Source organism: Somniosus microcephalus, chromosome 2, assembly GCF_052327205.1.
Source record: "Somniosus microcephalus isolate GS21.2 chromosome 2, FLI_Smic_1.0, whole genome shotgun sequence".
In the NCBI taxonomy this organism is placed as follows: domain Eukaryota; kingdom Metazoa; phylum Chordata; class Chondrichthyes; order Squaliformes; family Somniosidae; genus Somniosus; species Somniosus microcephalus.
Window position 1 is genome coordinate 372,143,344 of NC_140988.1, and position 23,393 is coordinate 372,166,736.

At 48.4% G+C, this 23,393-nt stretch overlaps 1 protein-coding gene across 1 annotated transcript; it reads left to right on the forward strand.

Moving 5' to 3' along the window:
- The first annotated feature begins 4,776 nt into the window (after nt 1-4,776).
- Nucleotides 4,777-20,191, forward strand: mrps26 (mitochondrial ribosomal protein S26). Its single transcript, XM_085975757.1, has 4 exons — nt 4,777-5,096; nt 10,049-10,195; nt 15,581-15,704; nt 19,593-20,191. Exons 1-4 carry the CDS (start codon nt 4,888-4,890, stop codon nt 19,722-19,724), a joined length of 612 nt encoding a protein of 203 aa, XP_085831883.1. The 5' UTR covers nt 4,777-4,887; the 3' UTR covers nt 19,725-20,191.
- Nucleotides 20,192-23,393: the final 3,202 nt, after the last annotated feature.

The following is a 23,393-nucleotide window of genomic DNA, read 5'->3' on the forward strand; positions in this document are numbered from 1 at the left end:
GCTATCCAGAAAGGATCAGGAAGCCTCCCCAAAGACTGAATTTATAAATAGACTATTTTCAGTTAATGTTGCATGTTAAAAGTGTTAATTGTAATTAGTTGATATTTAATTGTTAAATGAATGTTATGGTACTGTTAATCTAAAAGGGGAGGAATTGTAATGTATGTGCCTTTAATGGGAGAACTACTTTTTACAGCTCCTGTATACTGTAGTACCGACAGTGACCACACCTGTATATAAACCCTGAGTAGGGATCTGTACAATTAGTTTTAGAGTAACCCTCATCCAGTAAACACCTGTTGATTGTTCCCTGCAGTCTCTTGTCTAATTATTGAAGGACACAACATCAAGATACACGGATCTAACAAATACCTTGCCCCCAATCTCATGTGTCTTAACTTTACACGCTAATCTCTTATGTTGGACCTTATCGAAAGCCTTCTGAAAGTCCAAATACACCACATCCACTGGTTCTCCCTTATCTATTTTACTAGTTACATCCTCAAAAAATTCCAGATTAGTCATGGTGCAATTGTTTTTTTTTAATCTTTCATTCTTTTTTATTCATGGGATGTGGGCGTCGCTGGCAAGGCCAGCATTTATTGCCCATCCCTAATTGCCCTCAAGAAGGTGGTGGTGAGCTGCCTTCTTGAACTGCCGCAGTCCGTGTGGTGAAGGTACTCCCACAGTGCTGTTAGGGAGGGAGTTCCAGGATTTTGACCCAGCGACGATGAAGGAACGGCGATATATTTCCAAGTCAGGATGGTGTGTGACTTGGAGGGGAACTTGGAGGTGGTGGTGTTCCTATGTGCCTGCTGCCCTTGTCCTTCTAGTTGGAAGAGGTCGCAGGTTTGGGAGGTGCTGCCGAAGAAGCCTTGGTGAGTTGCTGCAGTGCATCTTGTAGATGTCACACACTGCAACCATGGTTCACCGGTGGTGGAGGGAGTGAATGTTTAAGGTGGTGGATGGGGTGCCAATCAAGCGGGCTGCTTTGTCCTGGTGGATGTCGAGCTTCCTGAGTGTTGTTGGGGCTGCACTCATCCAGAAAGAAAGAAAAAAAAGAAAGACTTGTGGCGGAGCCACGAAGGGACTCCGATCAATTGTATATAATTCCCTTTAACAATCTGTTAGCTACAGCCTGAGTCTGTATCTTTGTTTTTACTGTTTACATGTACAGAGCGCGATCACTTTAATAGCGCGGGTAAACACGATGATGTCACGCTGTCCATCACGTGATCCCCCACCGGCGGGAAAAACGTGATGACGTCATGACGTCAGCCACAGGACCGCCCAAGCAGTCCTCGTGGAGCCTCCGAACTGACTAGACCTATATTCGATGTTCTCCTGTAGTTATCCGTTAAACTCTGTTAGTTTTCATTAAACCTCGTTTATTTGATCGCCTGAGTGGATCTCAGTCTTTTGTTAGGAACTAGACATTCCTACATTGGTGACCCCGACTTTTGCAAACAGTTTTCGCAGAAGTTACGAAACATGGATACGAACGCCATTGCTTTGAAGTCAGCGCAATTCTCGGAGCAGCAGCCAGCCGTGTGGTTCATCCAGGCTGAAGCCCAGTTCGCAATCAGGAACATCGTTGCGGATCCGACCCGTTACTATTACGTGGTCTCCGCCCTTGACAGCGCCACAGCCTCGCGGATCATCAGCCTACTTGGTAATCCGCCAGAAGATCGCAAGTATGAAACGATAAAGGCGCGGTTGTTACAGGTCTTCGGGCTCACGAAGTCAGAGCGCGCCCGCCAGCTGCTCGCTATGCCTGACCTCGGGGACTCCAAGCCGTCCAAGCTCATGAGCCAAATGCTCACGCTCCTGGGCTCCGAATCGGAATGCTTCCTCTTCAGGGAGCTATTCCTCAGCCAGCTACCGGAGCAAGTTCAGGCTGCCCTAGCCGGGTCCGAAATCACAGACTGCGCTGAGCTTGCTGCCGAAGCGGACAAGACTTTTGCAGTGACGCAGCAGAACTGCGCTGCCACGAGGCGCCCATCCCCCTCAGACGCTGCTCCAGCCCCTCCACCTGCGGGGTTGTGCTTCTACCACGCCCGTTTTGGCACAAAAGCAAGATGCTGACGCCCTCCCTGCAGTTTTTCGCTCAAAAAAAATCCAACAGCGACCCTGGCGAAGGAGGACCGGTTATAACGAGCGCACCACGGCTGCGATGGCAATCGGGAATTTGGGAAAACTCCTCTTCTTCACCGGCTCCCTATCTGGTCGACGTTTCCTCTGTGACACCGGGGCGCAGTGTAGCATCCTACCCGCGTCAAATCTTGATATCCAAACTGGGGGGCACGGCCTCTCCCTCGAGGCGGCTAATGGCGGGGCCATTCGGACCTTCGGAAGACGGCGGGTCCAGGTGTGCTTCGGCGGCCAGCGGTTTTATTGGGAATTCATCACAGCCAAAGTCTCTCAAGCCATCCTCGGGGCAGATTTTTTGTGCGCCAAAGGCCTCCTGGTGGATGTAAGGCACCGCCGGTTGATCAATGCGGCCACTTTTCACTCCATCCCGTGCCACCGCGGTAACGCCGTGTCGCGCACTTTCTCCTGTGCGTTCCCACCTCCGGATGACTTCAGTCGCCTCCTTGTTGATTTCCCTGACCTGACCAGGCCCACTTTCTCCTCCACGGCCACGAAACATGGTGTCGAACATCACATCACCACTTCTGGCTCTCCGGTCTACGCACGGGCCCGGCGCCTCGAACCTGGCAAGCTCACGGTCCTTTTGGGTCTTCGTACGGCACCTAAAGAAGATCTTCAATCGTCTTCGGCGGAGCTCGTATATGGCCAGCCGCTACGCGTAGCAGGGGATTGCCTCCCGACTCCGACAGAGTAATGGTCCGCATCCCAGCAACTCATCAGCCACCAGAAGGCAGCCGGCTTATTCGCTCCAGTGCCTACGTCGCAGCACGGCTTCCGGAGTTCCCACGTTCCAGCTGAGCTGAAGAATGCCGACTATGTCTTTATTCGCCACGACGCTCATCGGGATCCGCTCAAACCCCCTTACACTGGTCCTTTCCGCGTCATAGAGCCAGGAGACAAAACCTTTTCCATCGATATCGGAGGTAAACCGGACCACATTTCAGTTGACCGGTTGAAGCCAGCACATTTGGACCTTGACCGCCCGGTCGATATCGCACAACCGCCAAAACGTGGCCGACCGCCCACAGTCGCCATGCCAGATCAAAGGCAACCGCCCGCCAGCTCGCCCGCCGTCCATCCGCTTCCACTCCAAGGCTACAGAAGTCGCTCTGACAGGCTTGACAGGCCTCCTCGCTGTTTGACTTTTGCTGTTAAAGACAATTCTGGGGGGGTGCATGTGGCGGAGCCACTAAGGGACTCCGATCAATTGTATATAATTCCCTTTAACAATCTGTTAGCTACAGCCTGAGTCTGTATCTTTGTTTTTACTGTTTACATGTACAGAGTGCGATCACTTTAATAGCGTGGGTAAACGCAATGGCGTCACGCCGTCCATCACGTGATCCCCCACCGGCGGGAAAAACGTGATAACGTCATGATGTCAGCCACGGGACCGCCCAAGCAGTCCTCGTGGAGCCTCCGAACTGACTAGACCTATATTCGATGTTCTCCTGTAGTTATCCGTTAAACTCTGTTAGTTTTAATTAAACCTTGTTTATTTGATCGCCTGAGTGGACCTCAGTCTTTTGTTAGGAACCAGACATTCCTCCAGACTTGCATTTCTATAGCGCCTTTCGTGACCACTGGACGTCCCAAAGCGCTTTACAGCCAATGAAGTACTTTTTGAAGTGTAGTCACTGTTGTAATGTACTCTATCTACCCTAACGAATCCTTTTAACATTTTAAACGCCTCGATCAGGTCATCTCTCAACCTTCTAATCTCAAGGGAACACAAGCCAAGTTTGGCAAGCTCTACTCCTGGTATCGTTCTGGTGAATATGCACTGCATCCCCTCCAAGGTCAATATCCCCTTCTGCAGTTCAAGTAAAAAGAAAGACTTGCATTTATATAGCGCCTTTCACCGCCACCAGACGTCCCAAAGCGCTTTACAGCCAATGAAGTAGGAAACGCAGCAGCCAATTTGCGCAGAGCAAGTTCCAATGATAATGACCAGATCATCTGTTTTAGTGATGTTGTTCTTAGCCTTACTGGGATAAAGTGAAAGAGGTTTTGCTCCCCAGCAGCCAGGTGAGGGTGCAATTCCCAGCAGCCAGGTGAGGGTGCAATTCCCAGCAGCCAGGTGAGGGTGCAATTCCCAGCAGCCAGGTGAGGGTGCAATTCCCAGCAGCCAGGTGAGGGTGCAATTCCCAGCAGCCAGGTGAGGGTGCAATTCCCAGCAGCCAGGTGGGGGTACAATTCCCAGCTGGCCGGTGAGGTGCAATATCTAGCTGTTGGTGAGGGTGCAATTCCCAGCAGCCAGGTGAGGGTGCAATTCCCAGCAGCCAGGTGAGGGTGCAATTCCCAGCAGCCAGGTGAGGGTGCAATTCCCAGCAGCCAGGTAGGGGTGCAATTTCCAGCTGTTGGTGAGGGTGCAATTCCCAGCTGTTGGTGAGGGTGCAATTCCCAGCAGCCAGGTGAGGGTGCAATTCCCAGCAGCCAGGTGGGGGTGCAATTCCCAGCTGGCCGGTGAGGTGCAATATCTAGCTGTTGGTGAGGGTGCAATTTCCAGCAGCCAGGTGAGGGTGCAATTCCCAGCAGCCAGGTGGGGGAGTGTAATTTGCATCTCCCAGTGTGTGGGGGTGTAATACCGCTTTAAGAGCCGGCGACCTTCGACCCGGTTCTGCAGCCGCAGCGCTTCCGGGGAAATGGCGGCGCCCATGTGAGCTGCTCGGCCGGCCGCCATTTCACCCTCGCCGCCGCCGCGTCTCTCCGCCCTTCGCTGCCCGGGCGGCCGCCATGTGGGCTCTGTGCCGGCCGCTCTCCCTCTCCCGCTCCCTCCGGCCCGGCCGCTGGGCGATCCCTGTCCGAGGCCGCAAGTCGCGCAACGACCCGCCGGCCAAGTCCAAGGCCGGGCGGCTGCGGATCCCCACCGCCGTGGAGCCCGAGGAGCTGCTGGTGGTGAAGGAGCGATACCGGCAGTATGTGGCCATCGTCGGGGCGCTCAGGTCAGTGCGGGGCTCGGATCTATCACACACTGCAATAGATCAATACACAGCAATAGATCAATACACGGCAATAGATCACACACGGCAATAGATCAATACACGGCAATAGATCAATACACAACAATAGATCAATACACAGCAATAGATCAATACACAGCAATAGATCACACACGGCAATAGATCAATACACGGCAATAGATCAATACACAACAATAGATCAATACACAGCAATAGATCAACATAGCAATAGATCACTGCAGCCAATAGATCACTGCAGGCAATAGATCACCACTGCAATAGATCAATACACAGCAATAGATCAATACACGGCAATAGATCAATACACAGCAATAGATCAACACACGGCAATAGATCAACACACGGCAATAGATCAATACACAGCAATTAATTAATACACAGCTGGGGTACATCAATATATAATATACTGGGATAAAAATGGAAAATGCTGGAAATACTCAGCAGGTCAGGCAGCTTCTGTGGGTTGAGAAACAGTGTTAACTTTTCAGGTCGATGACCCTTCGTCAGAACTCTGACGAAGGGTCCCAGACCTGAAACGTTGGCTGTGTTTCTCTCTCCACGGATGCTGCCTGGCCTGCTGAGTGCTTCCAGCATTTTCTGTTGTTATTTATAATATACAGGGGCTGGGGGACATCAAGATATTATAATATACAGGGGCTGGGAGACATCATGATATAATATACAGGGGCTGGGGTACATCAAGATATAATATACAGGGGCTGGGGTACGTCAAGATATAATATACAGGGGCTGGGGTACGTCAAGCTAACTCTGTCTCTCCATGGATGTTGCCTGGCCTGCTGAGTATTTCCAGCATTTTCTGTTGTTATTTCAGAATTCCAGCTTCCGCAGTATTTTGCTACTATATAATATGCAGGGGCTGGGGTACGTCAAGATCTAATCTCCAGGGGCTGGGGTACGTCAAGATCTAATATGCCGTGGCTGGGGTACGTCATGATATAATATGCAGGGGCTGGGGTACGTCATGATATAATATGCAGGGGCTGGGGTACGTCAAGCTATAATATGCAGGGGCTGGGGTACGTCAAGCTATAATATACAGGGGCTGGGGGGTACGTCAAGATATAATATGCAGGGGCTGGGGTACGTCAAGCTATAATATACAGGGGCTGGGGTACGTCAAGCTATAATATACAGGGGCTGGGGTACGTCAAGATATAATATACAGGGGCTGGGGTACGTCAAGATATAATATACAGGGGCTGGGTGTACGTCAAGATATAATATGCAGGGGCTGGGGTACGTCAAGCTATAATATACAGGGGCTGGGGTACGTCAAGCTATAATATACAGGGGCTGGGGGGTATGTCAAGATATAATATGCAGGGGCTGGGGTACGTCAAGCTATAATATACAGGGGCTGGGGTACGTCAAGATATAATATCCAGGGGCTGGGGTACGTCAAGAATAATATACAGGGGCTGGGGTACGTGAAGATATAATATCCAGGGGCTGGGGTACGTCAAGATATAATATCCAGGGGCTGGAGTACGTCAAGATATAATATACAGGGGCTGGGGTACGTCAAGATATAATATACAGGGGCTGGGGTACGTCAAGATATAATATCCAGGGGCTGGGGTACGTCAAGGTATAATATACAGGGGCTGGGGTACGTCAAGATATAATATCCTGGTATAACAACAGAAAACGCTGGAAAAACTCAGCAGGCCAGGCGACATCCGTGGAGAGAGAAACAGAGTCAAAGTTTCAGGTCGAAGACTCTTCGTCAGAACTGAGAAAAAAGCAGGAAATGAAACAGATTAAAAAGCAAGTTTGGGGGCTGGGAAATGGGGGAGGGGATGAAAGAACAAACGGGAAGGTCTGGGAGGTGAAGAGACATTAAGAGATATTCAAGGCGAGACGAGATGGTAATAGGACAGGTAAAGAGACAAAAGACGGCTCTAGATTAGGTGTGAAATGCGCTGGCAGAGTGAGAGACAGCTGCCATGTGGGAGAGGAAAAAAAAGGAAAAGGCACAAACAAAAAGTGTGGATAAAAAATATATTAAAATATTATAGGGGCCGAGGTTATGATCTGAAATTGTTGAATTTGATATTGAGTCCAGAGGGCTGTAAAGTGCCTAATCGGAAGATGAGGTGCTGTTCCTCGAGTTTACGTTGAGCTTCCGTGGAACAATGCAAGAGCCCGAGGACGGTGAGGTCTGAGTGGGAATGGAGCGGTGAATTAAAGTGACAGGCGACCGGAAGCTCGGGGTCATCCTTACGGACTGAACGGAGGTGTTCCGCAAAGCGGTCACCCAATCTGCGTTTGGTCTCCCCAATGTGGAGGAGACCACATCGTGAGCAGCGAATACAGTATACCAGATTGCAAGAAGTACAAGTAAATCACTGTTTCACCTGGAAGGGGTGTTTGGGGCCCTGGACAGTGGGAAGGGAGGAGGTAAAAGGGCAGGTGTTGCATCTCCTGCGCTTGCACAGGAAGGTGCCGGGCGAAGGGGTGCTGGGGGTGATAGAGGAGTGGACTAGGGTGTCTCGGAGGGAGCGGTCCCTACGGACTGCTGAAAGGGGAGGGGAGGGGAGGGGAAGATGCGTTTGGTAGTGGGATCACGTTGGAGGTGGCGGAAATGGCGGAGGATGATCTATTGAATGTGGAGGCTGGTGGGGTGAAAGGTGAGGACAAGGGGAACCCTATCGTGGTTCTGGGAGGGAGGGGCAGGGATGACGGCAGAAGTACGGGAGATAGAACGGACATGGTCGAGGGCCGTGTCAACCACGGTAGAGGGGAATCCTCGGTTGAGGAAAAAGGAAGATATGTCGGAAGCACTGGTGTGGAAGGTGGCATCGTCGGAGCAGATGCGGCGGAGACGGAGAAACTGGGAGAATGGAATAGAGTCCTTACAGGAAGTGGGGTGGGAGGAAGTGTAGTCCAGGTAGCTGTGGGAGTCAGTGGGCTTGTAGTGAATGTTGGTCATTAACCTGTCCCCAGAGATGGAGACGGAGAAGTCAAGGAAGGGAAGGGAAGAGTCGGAGATGGACCATGTGAAGGTGAGGGAAGGGTGGAAATTGGAGGCAAAGTGAATGAAATTGTCTAGTTCAGGGTGAGAGCAGGAAACGGCACTGATACAGTCATCAATGTAGCGGAAAAAGAGGTGAGGGAGGGGACACGAGTAGGAAACATAGAAACATAGAAGATAGGTGCTGGAATAGACCATTCGGCCCCTCGAGCCTGCTCCGCCATTCAATGAGATCATGGCTGATCATCCAAATTCAGTACCCTGTCCCTGCCTTCTCCCCATATCCCTTGATCCCTTTAGCCTTAAGAAATATATCCAACTCCTTCTTGAATATATTTAATGAATTGGCCTCAACTGCCAAACGCACTGTTCCCTGACCGGGAATCGAAACTGGAACAAAGAGTGTTCCACATATCCCACAAAAAGGCAGGCATAGCTAGGACCCATGCGGGTACCCATAGCAACACCTTTAATTTGGAAGAAATGAGTCGAGTCAATGGAGAAGTTGTTCAATGTGAGAACAATTTCAGCCAGGCGGAGGAGGGTGATGGGGACTGGTCGGGGCTGGGGTACGTCAAGATATAATATGCCGCGGCTGGGGTACGTCAAGATATAATATACAGGGGCTGGGGTACGTCGTGATATACAGGGGCTGGGGTACGTCGTGTATAATATACAGGGGCTGGGGTACAACAAGATATATTATAATATATAGGGGCTGGGGTACGTCAAGATATAATATACAGGGGCTGGGGTACATTGTATCTATAAATGCAATGTAAGGGATGAAGTTGCATTTTAAATTTATATTTGCACTTATTTGCCATGGAAGGAGTGCAGCGAAGATTCACCAGGCTGATACCTGGGATGGCAGGAATGACATATGAGGAGAGATTGTGTCGATTGGGTTATACTCACTGGAGTTTAGAAGATTGAGAGGGGATCTCATCGAAACCTATAAAATTCTGTCAGGCCTGGACAGACTAGATGCGGGAAGGATGTTCCCGATGGCGGGGGAGTCCAGAACCAGGGGTCATAGTCTAAGGATAAGGGGTAAGCCATTTAGGACTGAAATGAGGAGAAATTTCTTCACCCAGAGAGTGGTGAACCTGTGGAATTCTCTACCACAGAGGGCGGTGGAGGCCAGTTCATTAAATATATTCAAGAAAGAGTTGGATATATTTCTTAAGGCTAAAGGGATCAAGGGATATGGGGAGAAGGCAGGGACAGGGTACTGAATTTGGATGATCAGCCATGATCTCATTGAATGGCGGAGCAGGCTCGAAGGGCCAAATGGCCTACTCCTGCTCCTATCTTCTATGTTTCTATATAGCCCCTTTTAGAACCTCAGGATGCCCCAAAGCGCTTTACAGCCAATGAAGCACTTTTTGAAGTGTAGTCACTGTTGTAATGTAGGAAACGCGGCAGCCAATTTGCGCACAGCAAGCTCCCACAATGTGATAATGACCAGATCGCCTGTTTTTAGGTGTTAGTTGAGGGATAAATGTTGGCCGGTGGGAACTGCCCTGCTCTTCTTTGAAATAATGCCGTGAGATCTTTAACATCCACCTGAGGGGGCAGACGGGGCCTCGGTTTAATGTCTCACCCGATAGACGGCACCTCCGACTGTGCAGCACTCCCTCAGAGTGTCAGCCTCGATTTTGCGTTCAGATCTCACGGAGCGGGGTCTATGAACCCACAACCTTCTGCCTCTGACACAAGAGTGCTACCCACTGAGCCACAGCTGACACTATTCTTTCTCTATATCAGGCAATTGGAAACTGTACATTTCTCAGTTTGGTTTGAGGGTCTGAACCGTGGTGATGGGTTTCCATGTGTATCGTATACCCAGGTGACCAAAAGAAAGGAATTGTGAGTGAAATTTGACTTTTTTTCCCCCCCTCGCAAACTGAAGGGGCGAGTTCAAGGAGGAGATGTTGCGGAAACGTTACGAAGAGGAAGTGGGCTCGCTGGCGGAGGAACGAGCAAAGATGGAAGCCGAAGAACATCAGAAGCTGATGGATTTCAATAATCGAGAGAACGAACGGCTCCGAAAACTCCGGTGAGTCTCGGGCGGGGGGGGCGGGGGCCTAGCAGTATTAAATCCCAGTCTCCTTACTCAAGGTCAATGAGTTATACACGGGATATACAGCACAGAAACAGGCCATTCGACCCAACCAGTCCATGCCGGCGTTTATGCTCCACTCGAGCCTCCTCCCGTCTTTCCTCATCTAACTCTATCAGCAGAACCTTCTATTCCCTTCTCCCTCATATGCTTGTCCAGCCTCTCCTTAAATGTATCTGTGCTATTCACCTCAACCACTCCCTGTGGTAGCGAGTTCCACATTCTCACCACTCTCTGGCTAAAGAAGTTTCTCCTGAATTCTCGATCTGATTTCTTGGTGACTCTCTTATATTGATGGCCTCTAGTTTTGCTCTTCCTCACGAGTGGAAACGCTCTCTCTGTGTCAAAATCTTTTGTCATTTTAAAGACCTCTATTAGGTCACCCCTCAAGGTACAAGGCCTAGTAGTATTAAATCACACCGTCCTACAGTGACTGCCTTCGAAAGTACTTAGATTCATAGGGCCTGTGGCTGCGATTTTGTGCTTCACTGGATTGGGAGGGAATCAGTTGCCTTCCGGGTTCCAGTCCCGCCCCCAACTACATCCGACCCACAGACGTAATTTTACATCAGTTGGCCTTGTTAAGCCTGCCCTGCGGGCTTGCCGGCCAATTAAGAGGAAGCCGGTGTCAGATGACGTCATTTGATGACACGTCATCTGCTGGTTTTCTTACCCACGCACAATTTTTTTTGACAGTTTATTTTTCAGTGTTTGACAGCATTGAGGTGCTGCAAACACTGTTCACAGGTGAGCTCTTGCACCCAGGCTCTCCAGTGACTCCCTCCTTAGGCTAGAACAGATGGCAGCTGCAGGTGAGGTTACAGAAGCGATCTGTCACTGATGAGAGAGGTTCTCCCAATGAGGTGGGACTACACATATAATTCAAAACTTGTTACCTACAGAAAAGTCTAAATGCGTTAAAAATGAGTTTCCCAACATTTTCTTACCTCTGAAACTCACCAGTGCACCATTGGATCCTTCACACCACTTCTGCAGCTGTCACCAATGCATAAACATTACAGCAGACTCACAACACGCCACACTTACCCGGCGTGGTGTCTGGATGCCAGGAAGCCCGCAGTAGAAGTGTCAAAATTGGAAAAAGCTTGTTATCTGCCTGTTAACTACCTGTTAACAAGCAGTTAAGTGGTCTTTATTCGCACGCATGGGGTGACAGTCTGCTCTGTCTTAGCCAGACTTCTCCAAATTGTTACAGCAATTGTTAAGCATTTATATACATGGGTGACCTCGTGCACGATCCTTTCTAGTACAGCAATCTGATTGGGTTGTACCCCACACGCACATTTACTGATTGGTTACCTAAATCGCGTCATATTGTCTTCGCCTATATTACAAAGATAACTATATTAATCATCTTAATAAAGCAATCATTTTAGTAAAGCTGAGGCTGCAACTTCTAATCTTTGTGTTGTTTAATTCCTCCTTCTGCTTTGCTGCAGCTATGATCTCCCACAACCCCATCGTTCCTGTCTTTGTTCGATGTCTGTGATTTGATCTACCTGTGTGTGTGACTCATGTGACCACTGTTTTGTGGTTTAAGCTGCGGTCGTCTGTTTGCACAGCTTCCGCATTATCTGCTGCAAGGCTGGCAACTCTTGTCCCATCATTAAAGTGTTGTGTTGTATTATATTGACCCTTGCCCGGATAGTAAACCAAGCCCCTTCCTGCTATTCTACCCTACACTGATTTTTCCTCAACATCTTTCAGTTTTTCCCCTTTCAATCCCCCCTTTTGGCACTTGGCCAAACTTGGCCCAAGGAAGCCACATTATTCACAGTGGGTGAATACTCGTGTTCCTCTGCGCCTGTCGGTCTTATAATTCCAACTAGGTCTTCTGCTTTTTTCTTCTTTCTTTTGGTCCTGTAGCAGCAGTCTGCTATTAGATATATCATGATTACTGCTTGTACGCATACCAATGTGTGTGATATTATTCTGATCCATGGGTGTACTTGTATATTCATACCCCAGTTCCAGAGGTTCTCATACCGTGGCCTATCACCCAACTTCTTTATTTCTTCTCCAGTCCCTACAATTTGTCTCTGTAATTTGTGGTACTGTCTGACCATTTTCTCTAATCGTTTGGTCATCGCAGTTAGGTGCTCTGGGAGCTTTGGGATCTCTGGTCCGTCCGGGATTAAGTAATCTCGTAGATTTTCTTTAATCCCTTCCGTAACATTGAAGGACACAGGTGATCTCTTATATATATGAAGAGGCTTCAAGGGGATCTCGACAGGCTCAGTGAGTGGGCGAGAACATGGCAGATGAATTATAATGTGGATAAATGTGAAGTTATCCATTTTGGTAGAAAAAACAGAAAGGCAGAGTATTTCCTAAATGGTGAAAGATTGGGGAATGCAGATGCTCAAAGGGACCTGGGTGTCCTTGTACATGAGTCACTGAAAGTGAATGTGCAGCTGCAGTAAACCAGTAGGAAGGCAAATGGTATGCTGGCCTTCATTACAAAAGGATTTGAGTACAGGAGTAAAGAAGCCTTACTCCAATTATATAGGGCCTTGGTGAGACCACTCCTGGAGTATTGTGTACAATTTTGGTCTCCATACCTAAGGAAGGATATACATGCCATAGAAGGAGTGCAACGCAGGTTCACAAGATTGATTCCTGGTGTTCTCGTCCCGCATCGTCCCTCCAACTCAGCTGTTTATTCTTTGGGTCGATTAATACATCCAATTCCCTCAAAACATCTACGCCTAAAATGGTTCCTTCCGAATTCTTGCACACCCATAATTGAACTGGTAGCAACATCCCTTCTATCTTTAGTAACTGCGTTTCGCTCTTGTATGCTCGGGTTTGGCTTCCCCCCATTCCTTGGATAAGTATCGAGTGTTTGGTGGGGGAAAGATCCAAATCCGTTATTGACACTGACGCCCCTGTATCTACCAACATATCACACTGCCGGCCCCCTGACCACGTGTTTATGTACATGCGGGGGTCATGTCCCTTTCCGGGGGCCGCTGCTACCTATGCTTTAGATTGTGCCAATGTTTTTATCATTTCAATCAGCTGATTCCTACCCATGTTATCCAACTTATTTTTCTCAACATCTTTCAATTTTTCCCCTTTCAACCCTCTCAAGGGCCTGCACATCCTTCCTAAAGTGTGGTGACCAGAACTGGATGCAATACTGCAGTTGTGGCCTAACCAGCGCTTTATAAAGGTTCAGCATAACTTCTCTACTTTTGTACTCAATACCTCTCTTTATGAAACCCAAGATCCCATATGCTTTGCTAACCACTCTCTCAATATGTCCTGCCACCTTCAGGGACCTATGCACATTAACTCCCAGGTCCCTCTGTCCCTGCACACTCTTTAAAACTGTGCCATTAAGTGTATATTGTCTCTCCCTTCTGTCAAAATGCATCACCTCACACTTCACTGTATTAAATTCCATCTGCCACTTGTCTGCCCATTCTGCTAGCCTTTCTATGTCCTGTTGCAGTCGATTGGTATCATCATCATTGTTTGCCACACCCCCAAGTTTGGTGTCATCGGCAAATTTAGAAATTCTACTTTGTATTCCAATATCCAGGTCATTTATATATATCAAAAAATGCAGTGGCCCCAGCATTGACCCTCGGGGAACACCACTGTCTACCATCCTCCAGTCTGAAAAACAGCCATTTAGCACAACTCGCTGTTTTCAGTCCTTAAGCCAATTCCTTATCCAAGCTGCCACTGACCCACCTATTCCATGAGCCTCAATTTTGTTAACCAGCCTTCTATGTGCTACTTTGAAGATCACCCATTGTTCCGTTACAGTTTTTCCTGTCATTTGTAAGATCTTAATGATCTCTGAGTTCTTGGACAAGACACCAATAGGCAGCAGCCAGTATGTTTGAGCAATAGATCAAATTTATTAAGCTTACAGCGTAATCAATACTTAATATTAGGCGATAGTTTTAACGAGTAGCTCCCAGCCCTTGGTCTCTGGAACCTCTCGGACACAGATGACGTCGTCTTAAGTCTGTTCCTTTGTTCTCGCAGTACGTCTGTGTAAAGTTGTTTTTTGAGTATCAAGGTTTTAACCCATTTCTTATCAAAAGTTAGTTTGGCCAGTGTCCATATATGGTCTTTAACAAAATCACCTTTTTTAATTGGTTCTAATGGTCAAAATACCATCGTCACTCAGACTAAGGTAGCATCCCGCCTTTCCAGTATTTTTCTGTCAACCCTATCCTACTGTCTTGTTATCTTGTTTATAGTTTTTCACCCCATTGGAATTTACTTTATCTCTTTCATTTCATAGCCTCCCTGGAACAAGACCTTTATACCAAGGGCCCATATCAGCGCTGTTTCACTAGTCTTGAGCTTTCCAGACTATCTCACTTTACCAGATAAATACCTTAACTTCCATGATCTCTCTCATTTTATGTCCTTATACTAATTATCCTTTAAATTTTGTTGCAATTAGTTTTGTTAAGCGAAATCTAAGTTCTATTCAACATTATAATATGTTATTTAATGATTTGACCTTCACTTGCAGCCTGTGACTGTTTGTTATCAGAGCTTAGTCAAAACTGCTTTTGACTGTCCAAGCTGCTGCATTCTGAACAAGTCTTAGCTTTCTAGTCACCCAGGAGTAATTATGGGTAATATTCACAGAAACCCAGAATCACAGAAACCCCACAGTGCAGATAGAGGCCATTTCGGCCCATAGAGCCTGCACCGACACATATCCCACCCGATCCCCGTAACCCCTACACCAACACATATCCCTCCCTATCCCCGTAACCCCATGTATTTAATCCCCCTAACACTAAGGGTCAATTTATCATAGCCAATCATCCTAACCCGCACATCTTTGGACTGTGGGAGGAAACCGGAGCACCCGGAGGAAACCCACGCAACACGGGGAGAATGTGCAAACTCCACACAGACAGTCACCCGAGGCCGGATTCGAACCCGGGTCCCTGGAGCTGTGAGGCACAGTGCTAACCACTATGCCACCGTGCTCCCCTATTATTTGGTCAATAGCTACACTTGAATTTATATGTATATGATTCTCGTCTACTAAATATCAGCATTTCGTACACAGTCTTTGTTTCCATTTTACCGTGGCTAGATCCTTTCGCATCCCATTGAAGTTAGCCCTATTCTAGTTTAGAGGTTCAATGGCTTAAATGGCTGTAAAGCACTTTGGGACGTCCTGAGGTTGTGAAAGGTGCTGTATAAATGTAATTGTCTTCCTTTCTATTGTAAAACTGGAGAAAGGGCAACTCATCTGGGCCAATCAGCGCCCAGATCCACCCTGATTAACACCTTTGTGTTTGGCTTGTGGAACAGGGAGGAGCGACTCCGGCGAGAGGCGGAAGAGGAGCAGGAGCGGAAACTCCAGGCTGCCATCCACAGAGAACAGCAAAGGGACGAGTTCCTCAAGGAGAAGGAGAGAGAGGTGCTGCAACTGCAGGTACGCACTGAGCATGAGGGAGGACGGCCATTTTACTCTTCTATTGACCGACCACCATTTTGTTTTCGGAAATTGTGTTTTTTCCCTCTTACATCTGAGGGAAGTTGGAGCTGGAGAGAGGCACACTTTCTACTATTGGCATCCATAATCGGCGTCAATCAGTTCCAGGGCAGGTACAGCACAGGTTAGATACAGAGTAAAGCTCCCTCTACACTGTCCAATCAAACACTCCCAGGGCAGGTACAGCCCGGGTTAGATACAGAGTAAAGCTCCCTCTACACTGTCCCATCAAACACTCCCAGGGCAGGTACAGCCCGGGTTAGATACAGAGTAAAGCTCCCTCTACACTTTCCCATCAAACACTCCCAGGGCAGGTACAGCACGGGTTAGATACAGAGTAAAGCTCCCTCTACACTGTCCCATCAAACACTCCCAGGGCAGGTACAGCACGGGTTAGATACAGAGTAAAGCTCCCTCTACACTGTCCCATCAAACACTCCCAGGGCAGGTACAGCACAGGTTAGATACAGAGTAAAGCTCCCTCTATACTACCCCATCAAACACTCCCAGGGCAGGCACAGCATGGGTTAGATACAGAGTAAAGCTCCCTCTACACTGTCCCATCAAACACTCCCAGGGCAGGTACAGCACGGGTTAGATACAGAGTAAAGCTCCCTCTACACTGTCCCATCAAACACTCCCAGGGCAGGTACAGCACGGGTTAGATACAGAGTAAAGCTCCCTCTACACTGCCCCATCAACACTCCCAGGGCAGGTACAGCATGGGTTAGATACAGAGTAAAGCTCCCTCTACACTGCCCCATCAAACACTCCCAGGGCAGGTACAGCACGGGTTAGATACTGGGTAAAACTCCCTCTACACTGTCCCATCAAACACTCCCAGGGCAGGTACAGCACGGGTTAAATGCAGAGTAAATCTCCCTCTACACTGTCCCATCAAACACTCCCAGGGCAGGTGCAGCACGGGTTAGATACAGAGTAAAGCTCCCTCTACACCGCCCCATCAAACACTCCCAGGGCAGGTGCAGCATGGGTTAGATGTGGAGTAAGGATTCATTCTGCTTCACAAGTAGCCTCAGAAAGGCACCTTTTGCAACACCAGACTCTAGCCCAGTCCAGCTGTGTATTGCCTGACTTTGATTTTGTTCCTAATTCTGATGTGTGGTCGACTTTTGCTGTCCAGAATTCACACTGAGACTGTGCCAAGCTCAGTTGAAGTCAGCAAAGAGAGAGAGAAAATGTTTTGATCCTCTCAGTGAAGGTTGGATTCGAACCCAGTTCCTAGAGGTGAAAGAACGGTATGCGGATATACTGCAGCACTCTCCTTCACAATAGATTCTTGTTACAAAAAAGGATTTCCCATTTGTGATTGAAAACACGCTCATTATGATGAATCATTGATGATGTGGTGCTTGCTAATTATATGATCAATAATCATCAGTGAGCTGTGGCAAATCAGGCAAAAAGTGACACTGCACCAAAGAAGGAGACATTAGGAGAGGCGACCAAAAGCTTGGTCAAAGAGGTAGGGTTTAAGGAGCGACTTACAGGAGGAGAGAGAGGCCGAGAGATTTAGGGAAGGAATTCCAGAGCTTGGGACGTAAACAGCTGAAGGCACGGCCGCCAATGGTGGGGGGAAAGAAATGGGGGATGCACAAGAGGCCAGAGTTGGAGGAGCGCAAAGTTCTCGGAGAGTTTTCACGGACTATGTGGCATCCTGATTGCAGTAGAGTTACTGGAGATAATGCCCTTCCCTGATCACCCCTCCCCATGGGAAACATCAGTTGACTTGGAGATGGTATAGCCGCGTGCACTCAGACACCTACTACAGGAAACTCTCGTTTACACGTCACCTAAATATCCGGAATTCTCTATTAACCGGCAAAATTCTCACTCCGAAAACAACACCTCAATAACCGGCAATGTTGCCGAGTCCGAGTCTCCCGTGGTGGCCGAGTTAGTCAGTGGGGGTAGTTCTCCAAACTGCCACTACTCGGCTTCTAGGCGCTGTCGGAAGTAATTAAAGAGTTATTGATTACCCTCAACTGGCAGTACTGTACTTAATCAAGCATCTTCCACCATCCATTTAACACAACATTCTGTAGGTGAGTACCCAATTACTGTATACTGCACATTTCTTGATTTTTTTATTTTTGTTTGTTAAAAATAGCCTCGGTAGATAACCCTCTCCATCATCCGGAATTTTTAATCAACCGGCACCATCCCGGTCCCGTCGGTGCCGGATACCAAAGAGTTTCCTGTAGTAAGCATTTACTCTGCTGTATTTCGGCAGACTTTAGATATTCTCCACAGACAGAAGGGGCATCTTCTCTTCTCCCTATCAACGACACCTACAAATGTTCTCACTGTCCTGATAAGGGGGTGAAAGAACCCCAGCAACCATTGACTACCTCATGCGAGTGGGCAACCTTTGTACAGAAAACTGGATAATACAGCCCCGATTTGTGATCCCAGCAAAATCTAGGCCATGACATGGCCAGCTCGTCAAAAAAAGGCACAGCTCATCTCAATGAGCAACATCACTTAAAACAGATTATCTGGCCATTCATCTCATTGCTGTTTGTGAGATCTTGCTGTGTGCAAATTGGCTGTCACGTTTGCGACATTTCAACAGTGACTACACTTCAAAAGTACTTTATTTTTATTCATTCATTGGATGTGGGCGTTGCTGGCAAGGCCGGCATTTATTGCCCATCCCTAATTGCCTTTGAGAAGGCGGTGGTGAGCCGCCTTCTTGAACCGCTGCAGTCCGTGTGGCGAAGGTACTCCCACAGTGCTGTTAGGGAGGGAGTTCCTGGATTTTGACCCAGCGACGATGAAGGAACAGCCGAGATATTTCCAAGTCAGGATGGTGTGTGACTTGGAGGGGATCTTGTAGGTGGTGGTGTTCCCACGCGCCTGCCGCCCTTGTCCTTCAAGGTGGAAGAGGTCGCGGGTTTGGGAGGTGCTGTCAAAGAAGCCTTGGCAAGTTGCTGCAGTGCATCTGTGTACTGCATTGGCTGTGAAGCGCGTTGAGACGTCCTGAGGTCATGAAAGGCGCAATACAAATGCAAGTTCTTTCTTCTTTTTAATTTAGCTTGTGCTCCCAGCCTAGTTTTGGCCAGGTGCTGGGAGTTAGGCTAATGGGCGATGAGGGAGTTTGGAGTGAGAAGGGTGATCAGGTGAGACACGGAGTAATAGAGTTGCAAATTTAATTACCAGCGAAGCCTATTAAAACGGACACTATTAATGAAATCCAGAGTCATTTCGATGGATTTCTGGGGAGAGAAGTGGTTGAGGAACATGATGAGCAGGTGGGTCGGTGGATGTAAAAGATTCCGCGTAAACTCCTCAGACGCAGCGCAAAGATAAGATGGCACCGAGAAGTCTGATCTTTTAAACGGTGTCCATTTATTCAAGATACTCGAGCACAGAATCCAGGCTGACACTCCAGGGCAGTGTTGAGGGAGTGCTGCACTGTCGGAGGTGCCGTCTTTCAGAGCAGACATTCTCTCAGGTGGATGTAAAAGATCCCACGGCCACTATTTCGAAGAAGAGCAGGGGGAGTTCTCCCCGGTGTCCTGGGCCAATATTTATCCCTCAATCAGCATCACCCAAAACAGATGATCTGGTCGTTATCACGTTGCTGTTTGTGGGAGCTTGCTATGCGCAAATTGGTTGCTGTGTTTCCTACATTCCAACAGTGACTACACTTCAAAAAGTACTTCGTTGGCTGTAAAGCACTTTGGGACGTCCGGAGGTCGTGAAAGGCGCTATATAAATGCAAGTTCCTCTTGCTGTTGACCTGATCTTCTCGAGGGGGCTGGGTCTGTTGAGCCTCTGACATCTTCTCCGTTTAATTTACAGGAGGCAGTGAAGAATTTCATCACGCTGGAGAATTTGGATCAGCGGATAGAGGAAGCCCTGGACAATCCAAAGAATTACAACTTTGCCATCGACAAGGAGGGCAGGTTCGCCAAGAGGACGGTGAAGCAGTAGGCGCCCAGCCCAGCCCAGCCGGGAGCCCCGGCCCAGTTCCGTTGAGGACCCTCCTCCCTGAGCGAGGGGGCGTCGTCCCGGGGTGTGTGACCACTCACCTCGCGGGATTGGGGAGGGGGCGGCGGTGGAGAAAACCTTTACACAGTAACAAACCATCAACCAGCCGTTCGGCGCAACACTCCAGTAGTGTAGCTCGGCCTGGGTGAGGTACCAGAGCTCTCGTGGCATCGTAATCCAGCAAGAGTCGACATCTTCTGGGAAAACATGGTTGTTAATTGATGAGGGCGGCAGAGGAGGGCGGGGGGAGGCTACAAATCGTAAACTTTTTAAAGGGATATTGAATTGTGCGGTGTTCAAAATTGTACCGTCGCCAACGACCATCGATGTCCGTTGTGTACTGCTCCCTAACGGATCTTTTCAGGCTGTATGACACTGAATTCCTTCGTAATAAAAAGGCAATTGATTCACTTGTAAACTCCTCTGAGTGTTTGTGCCCTGCACCTCAGTATAAGAAGGGCTGAGGTACGTTGTGTCAATAAATAAGGATCTCTCTCTCTCTTAGGCAGTCCCTCGGAACCGAGGATGACCTGTTTCCACATTAAAAATGAGTTCTCAGGTGACTGATGAGTCCAATGTGGGACCTACAGTCTCTGTCACAGGTGGGGCAGATGGTGGTTGAAGGGGCGGGTGGGTGGGGTGCTTGGGTTGACGTGCGCTGCCTGCGCTTGGCTTCCGCTTGCTCCCGGCGAAGAGACTCGAGGTGTTCGGTGCCTTCCCGGATGCCTCTCCTCCACTTTGTGCGGTCTTAGGCCAGGGATTCCCAGGTGTCGGTGGGGATGTTGCACTTTTTCAAGGAGGCTTTGAGGGTGTCCTTGAAGCGTTTCCTCTGCCCACCTGGGGCTCTCTTGCCGTGCCGGAGCTCCGAGTAGAGCGCTTGTTTTGGGAGTCTGGTATCGGGGCATGCGGACGATGTGACCCGTCCATCGGAGTTGATCGAACGTGGTCAAAGCTTCGATGCTGGGGATGTTGGCCTGAGCGAGAATACTGACATTGATGCGCCTATCCTGCCAATGAATTGCGGAGGCAGCGTTGGTGGTACCTCTCCAGTGCTTTGAGGTGCCTGCTGTACATGGTCCATGTCTCTGAGGCATACAGCAGGGCGGGTGGAGGTGGAGTTACATTGCAGTTAATAAGGATGGAGTTACATTGTATCAATAAATATAACACGGGGTTACGTTCTATTTACAACATAATAAGGAAATGGGGTACATAAGAACTAGGGATCCATTGGAGTAATTAAGACGGTAGAAGAAGGGCATGTGTATAAATAAAATAATGATATAAAAGCTAGGGATGCATTGTATTACAAATATAGAATATACGGCACAGAAACAGGCCATTCGGGCGTCGCAGTCCATGCCGGCATTAATGCTCCCCTCGAGCCTCCTCCCATCCTTCATAAGAAATAGAAGCAGGAGCCAGCCATTCGGCCCCTCGAGCCTGCTCTGCCATTTAATGAGATCACGACTGATCCGATTTTGGCCTCAACTCCACTTTCCTGCCCGCTCCCCATAACCCTCAAGTCCCCTGCAGCTCAAGTATCTGTCTCTCAGCCTTGAATATATTCAATGACTCAACTTCCACAGCTCTCCATCAGCATAAGCCTCTATTCCCTCTTTCCTCGTCTGCTTATCTAGCCTCCCCTTAAATTAATCTATACGGTAGCATAGTGGTAATGTCACTGGGCTAGTAATCCAGAGACCAGGACGAATGATCCAGAGACTTAGAATCACAGGCTCACACGGATTACCCAACAGGGTTTTAGAAGTTGCAAGGCTTTTATTAAAGAGCTACAGTTTTAAAGCATAATCAGATATTACATATGGTTTAAGCTGAGTATAATAGACATACAACCCGTTGTTAAGTCTGTGTGTTATAATGAGAATTACTACACAGACCACAAGAGTAACTTTTAACAGGTCTTTACTAGTCGAAGGTCCGGGCTGAACTGCCCAATAAATCATTACACAGCACTTATATACCGGTGTGGTCACCACCGGTATTACAGTATACAGCAGCCAAGATAAAGTAGTGCAACTCTTAAAATAGTTCTCTTAAAGGTGGAACGGTTACATACACCACAATCCTCCCTTTTTAGCTTAACAGTATATATTCCCCACTAACATAGCATAATAACATATATACACAACTTCATGTAAAAACAGTTCACAGATTCAGTCTCTCTGGAGGTTTCCTGACTCGGTCCGGATAACGCCTCGGTGGTGTAGTTTTCGGTGGTGTAGTAGGTTCTTTTGGCAAGGTCGATTCGGCTTGAATGCCAGTGTCGGGTTCATCTGATTCCAGTATCACCGGATCGGAGGTAGATCCTATGGGTATCTCTGCTTCAATACCATAAGGAGAAGCATCACAAGCTAAACGAATAGGTAGCGTTGGGTTGAAGTGAGCCAACACTTCCTCTGAGGTGATCAATGCCTTGCTTTTGCGAAAGGCCTTCTTACAGTCCTCGCTCCACTTCCATGGTACTTCTTTCTGCAAAAGAGCATTCAGCGGGTGCAGCACCGTGGATAGATTTGGCAGAAACTTATGGTAATAGTTAATCAACCCTAGGAACGACCTCAACTGGGATACATTTTCCGGAGCGGGAGCCTTCACAACAGCTTCGATCTTGTCAGGTGACTTGTGCAGCCCCTCCTGGTCAATGACATGACCACAGTACGAGATCCGTTTCTGAAAGAACTCACATTTCTGGCGATTAACTCGAAGGCCATATTCCTTCAACCTGGTGAGCACCAGTTTCAAATTTGCAAGGTGTTCCTCATCGTCATCTCCTGTAATCAGGATATCGTCCAAGTAACATTGAGTGCTTGGAATTCCCTGTAATACCTGCTCCATGGCCCTCTGCCAAATTGCTGGAGCCGAAGCCACTCCAAAAAACAGTCTATTATATCGATACAAGCCTCTGTGCGTGTTGATTGTGAGATACTGGCGCGACTCTTCCTCAACTTCCATCTGTAAGTACGCTTGCGCCAGGTCTATCTTGGTGAAGCGTTTCCCGCCAGACAATGAAGCAAAGATATCCTCAATCCGCGGAAGCGGATATTGCACCGTGTGAAGCACCGGATTAACTGTGATCTTGAAGTCTCCACAGATGCGGACCTTCCCCGGTTCCCCTGGCTTGTTACTCGATGAACGCTTCATGACGGGAACAATGGGCGTGGCCCACTCACTCCAGTCCACCTTAGACAGTACTCCTGAACGTTCTAGCCCTTCCAGCTCAGCTTCCACAGCAGGTCGTATCGCATAAGGTACCGGTCTGGCTTTGAAAAATTTTGGGTTTGCATGTTCTGCAATCTTGATTTTTGCCTTAATTCCTCTCAGTGTTCCCAGTCCCTGTTGGAACACCTCTTTAGCCTCATCCAATATTCTGGACAATCGTTCAGGTTTGACATTTTTTTTCCGGAATCTACCGTTATTGCGTTTAGGGAGTGCCAGTCCATATTTATTTTCCTGATCCACTCCCGTCCCAGAAGTGGTGGACCTCCCTCAGGTAGTACATATAAGTCCATTCCTTGGTGTTCTTTGCCCTTGTGTACCACCTTGACTTTTATCTTTCCGATGGGGTATACTCTTTGCCCCGTGTATGTCTGC

Bases quoted from the DNA above. Each gene is read 5' to 3' on its own strand.
- mrps26 (XM_085975757.1), top strand. From the start codon at position 4,888: ATGTGGGCTCTGTGCCGGCCGCTCTCCCTCTCCCGCTCCCTCCGGCCC. The intron at 5,097-10,048 runs GTCAGTGCGGGG...CGCAAACTGAAG, and splicing joins GCCATCGTCGGGGCGCTCAG to GGGCGAGTTCAAGGAGGAGA. The intron at 10,196-15,580 runs GTGAGTCTCGGG...CTTGTGGAACAG, and splicing joins GAACGGCTCCGAAAACTCCG to GGAGGAGCGACTCCGGCGAG.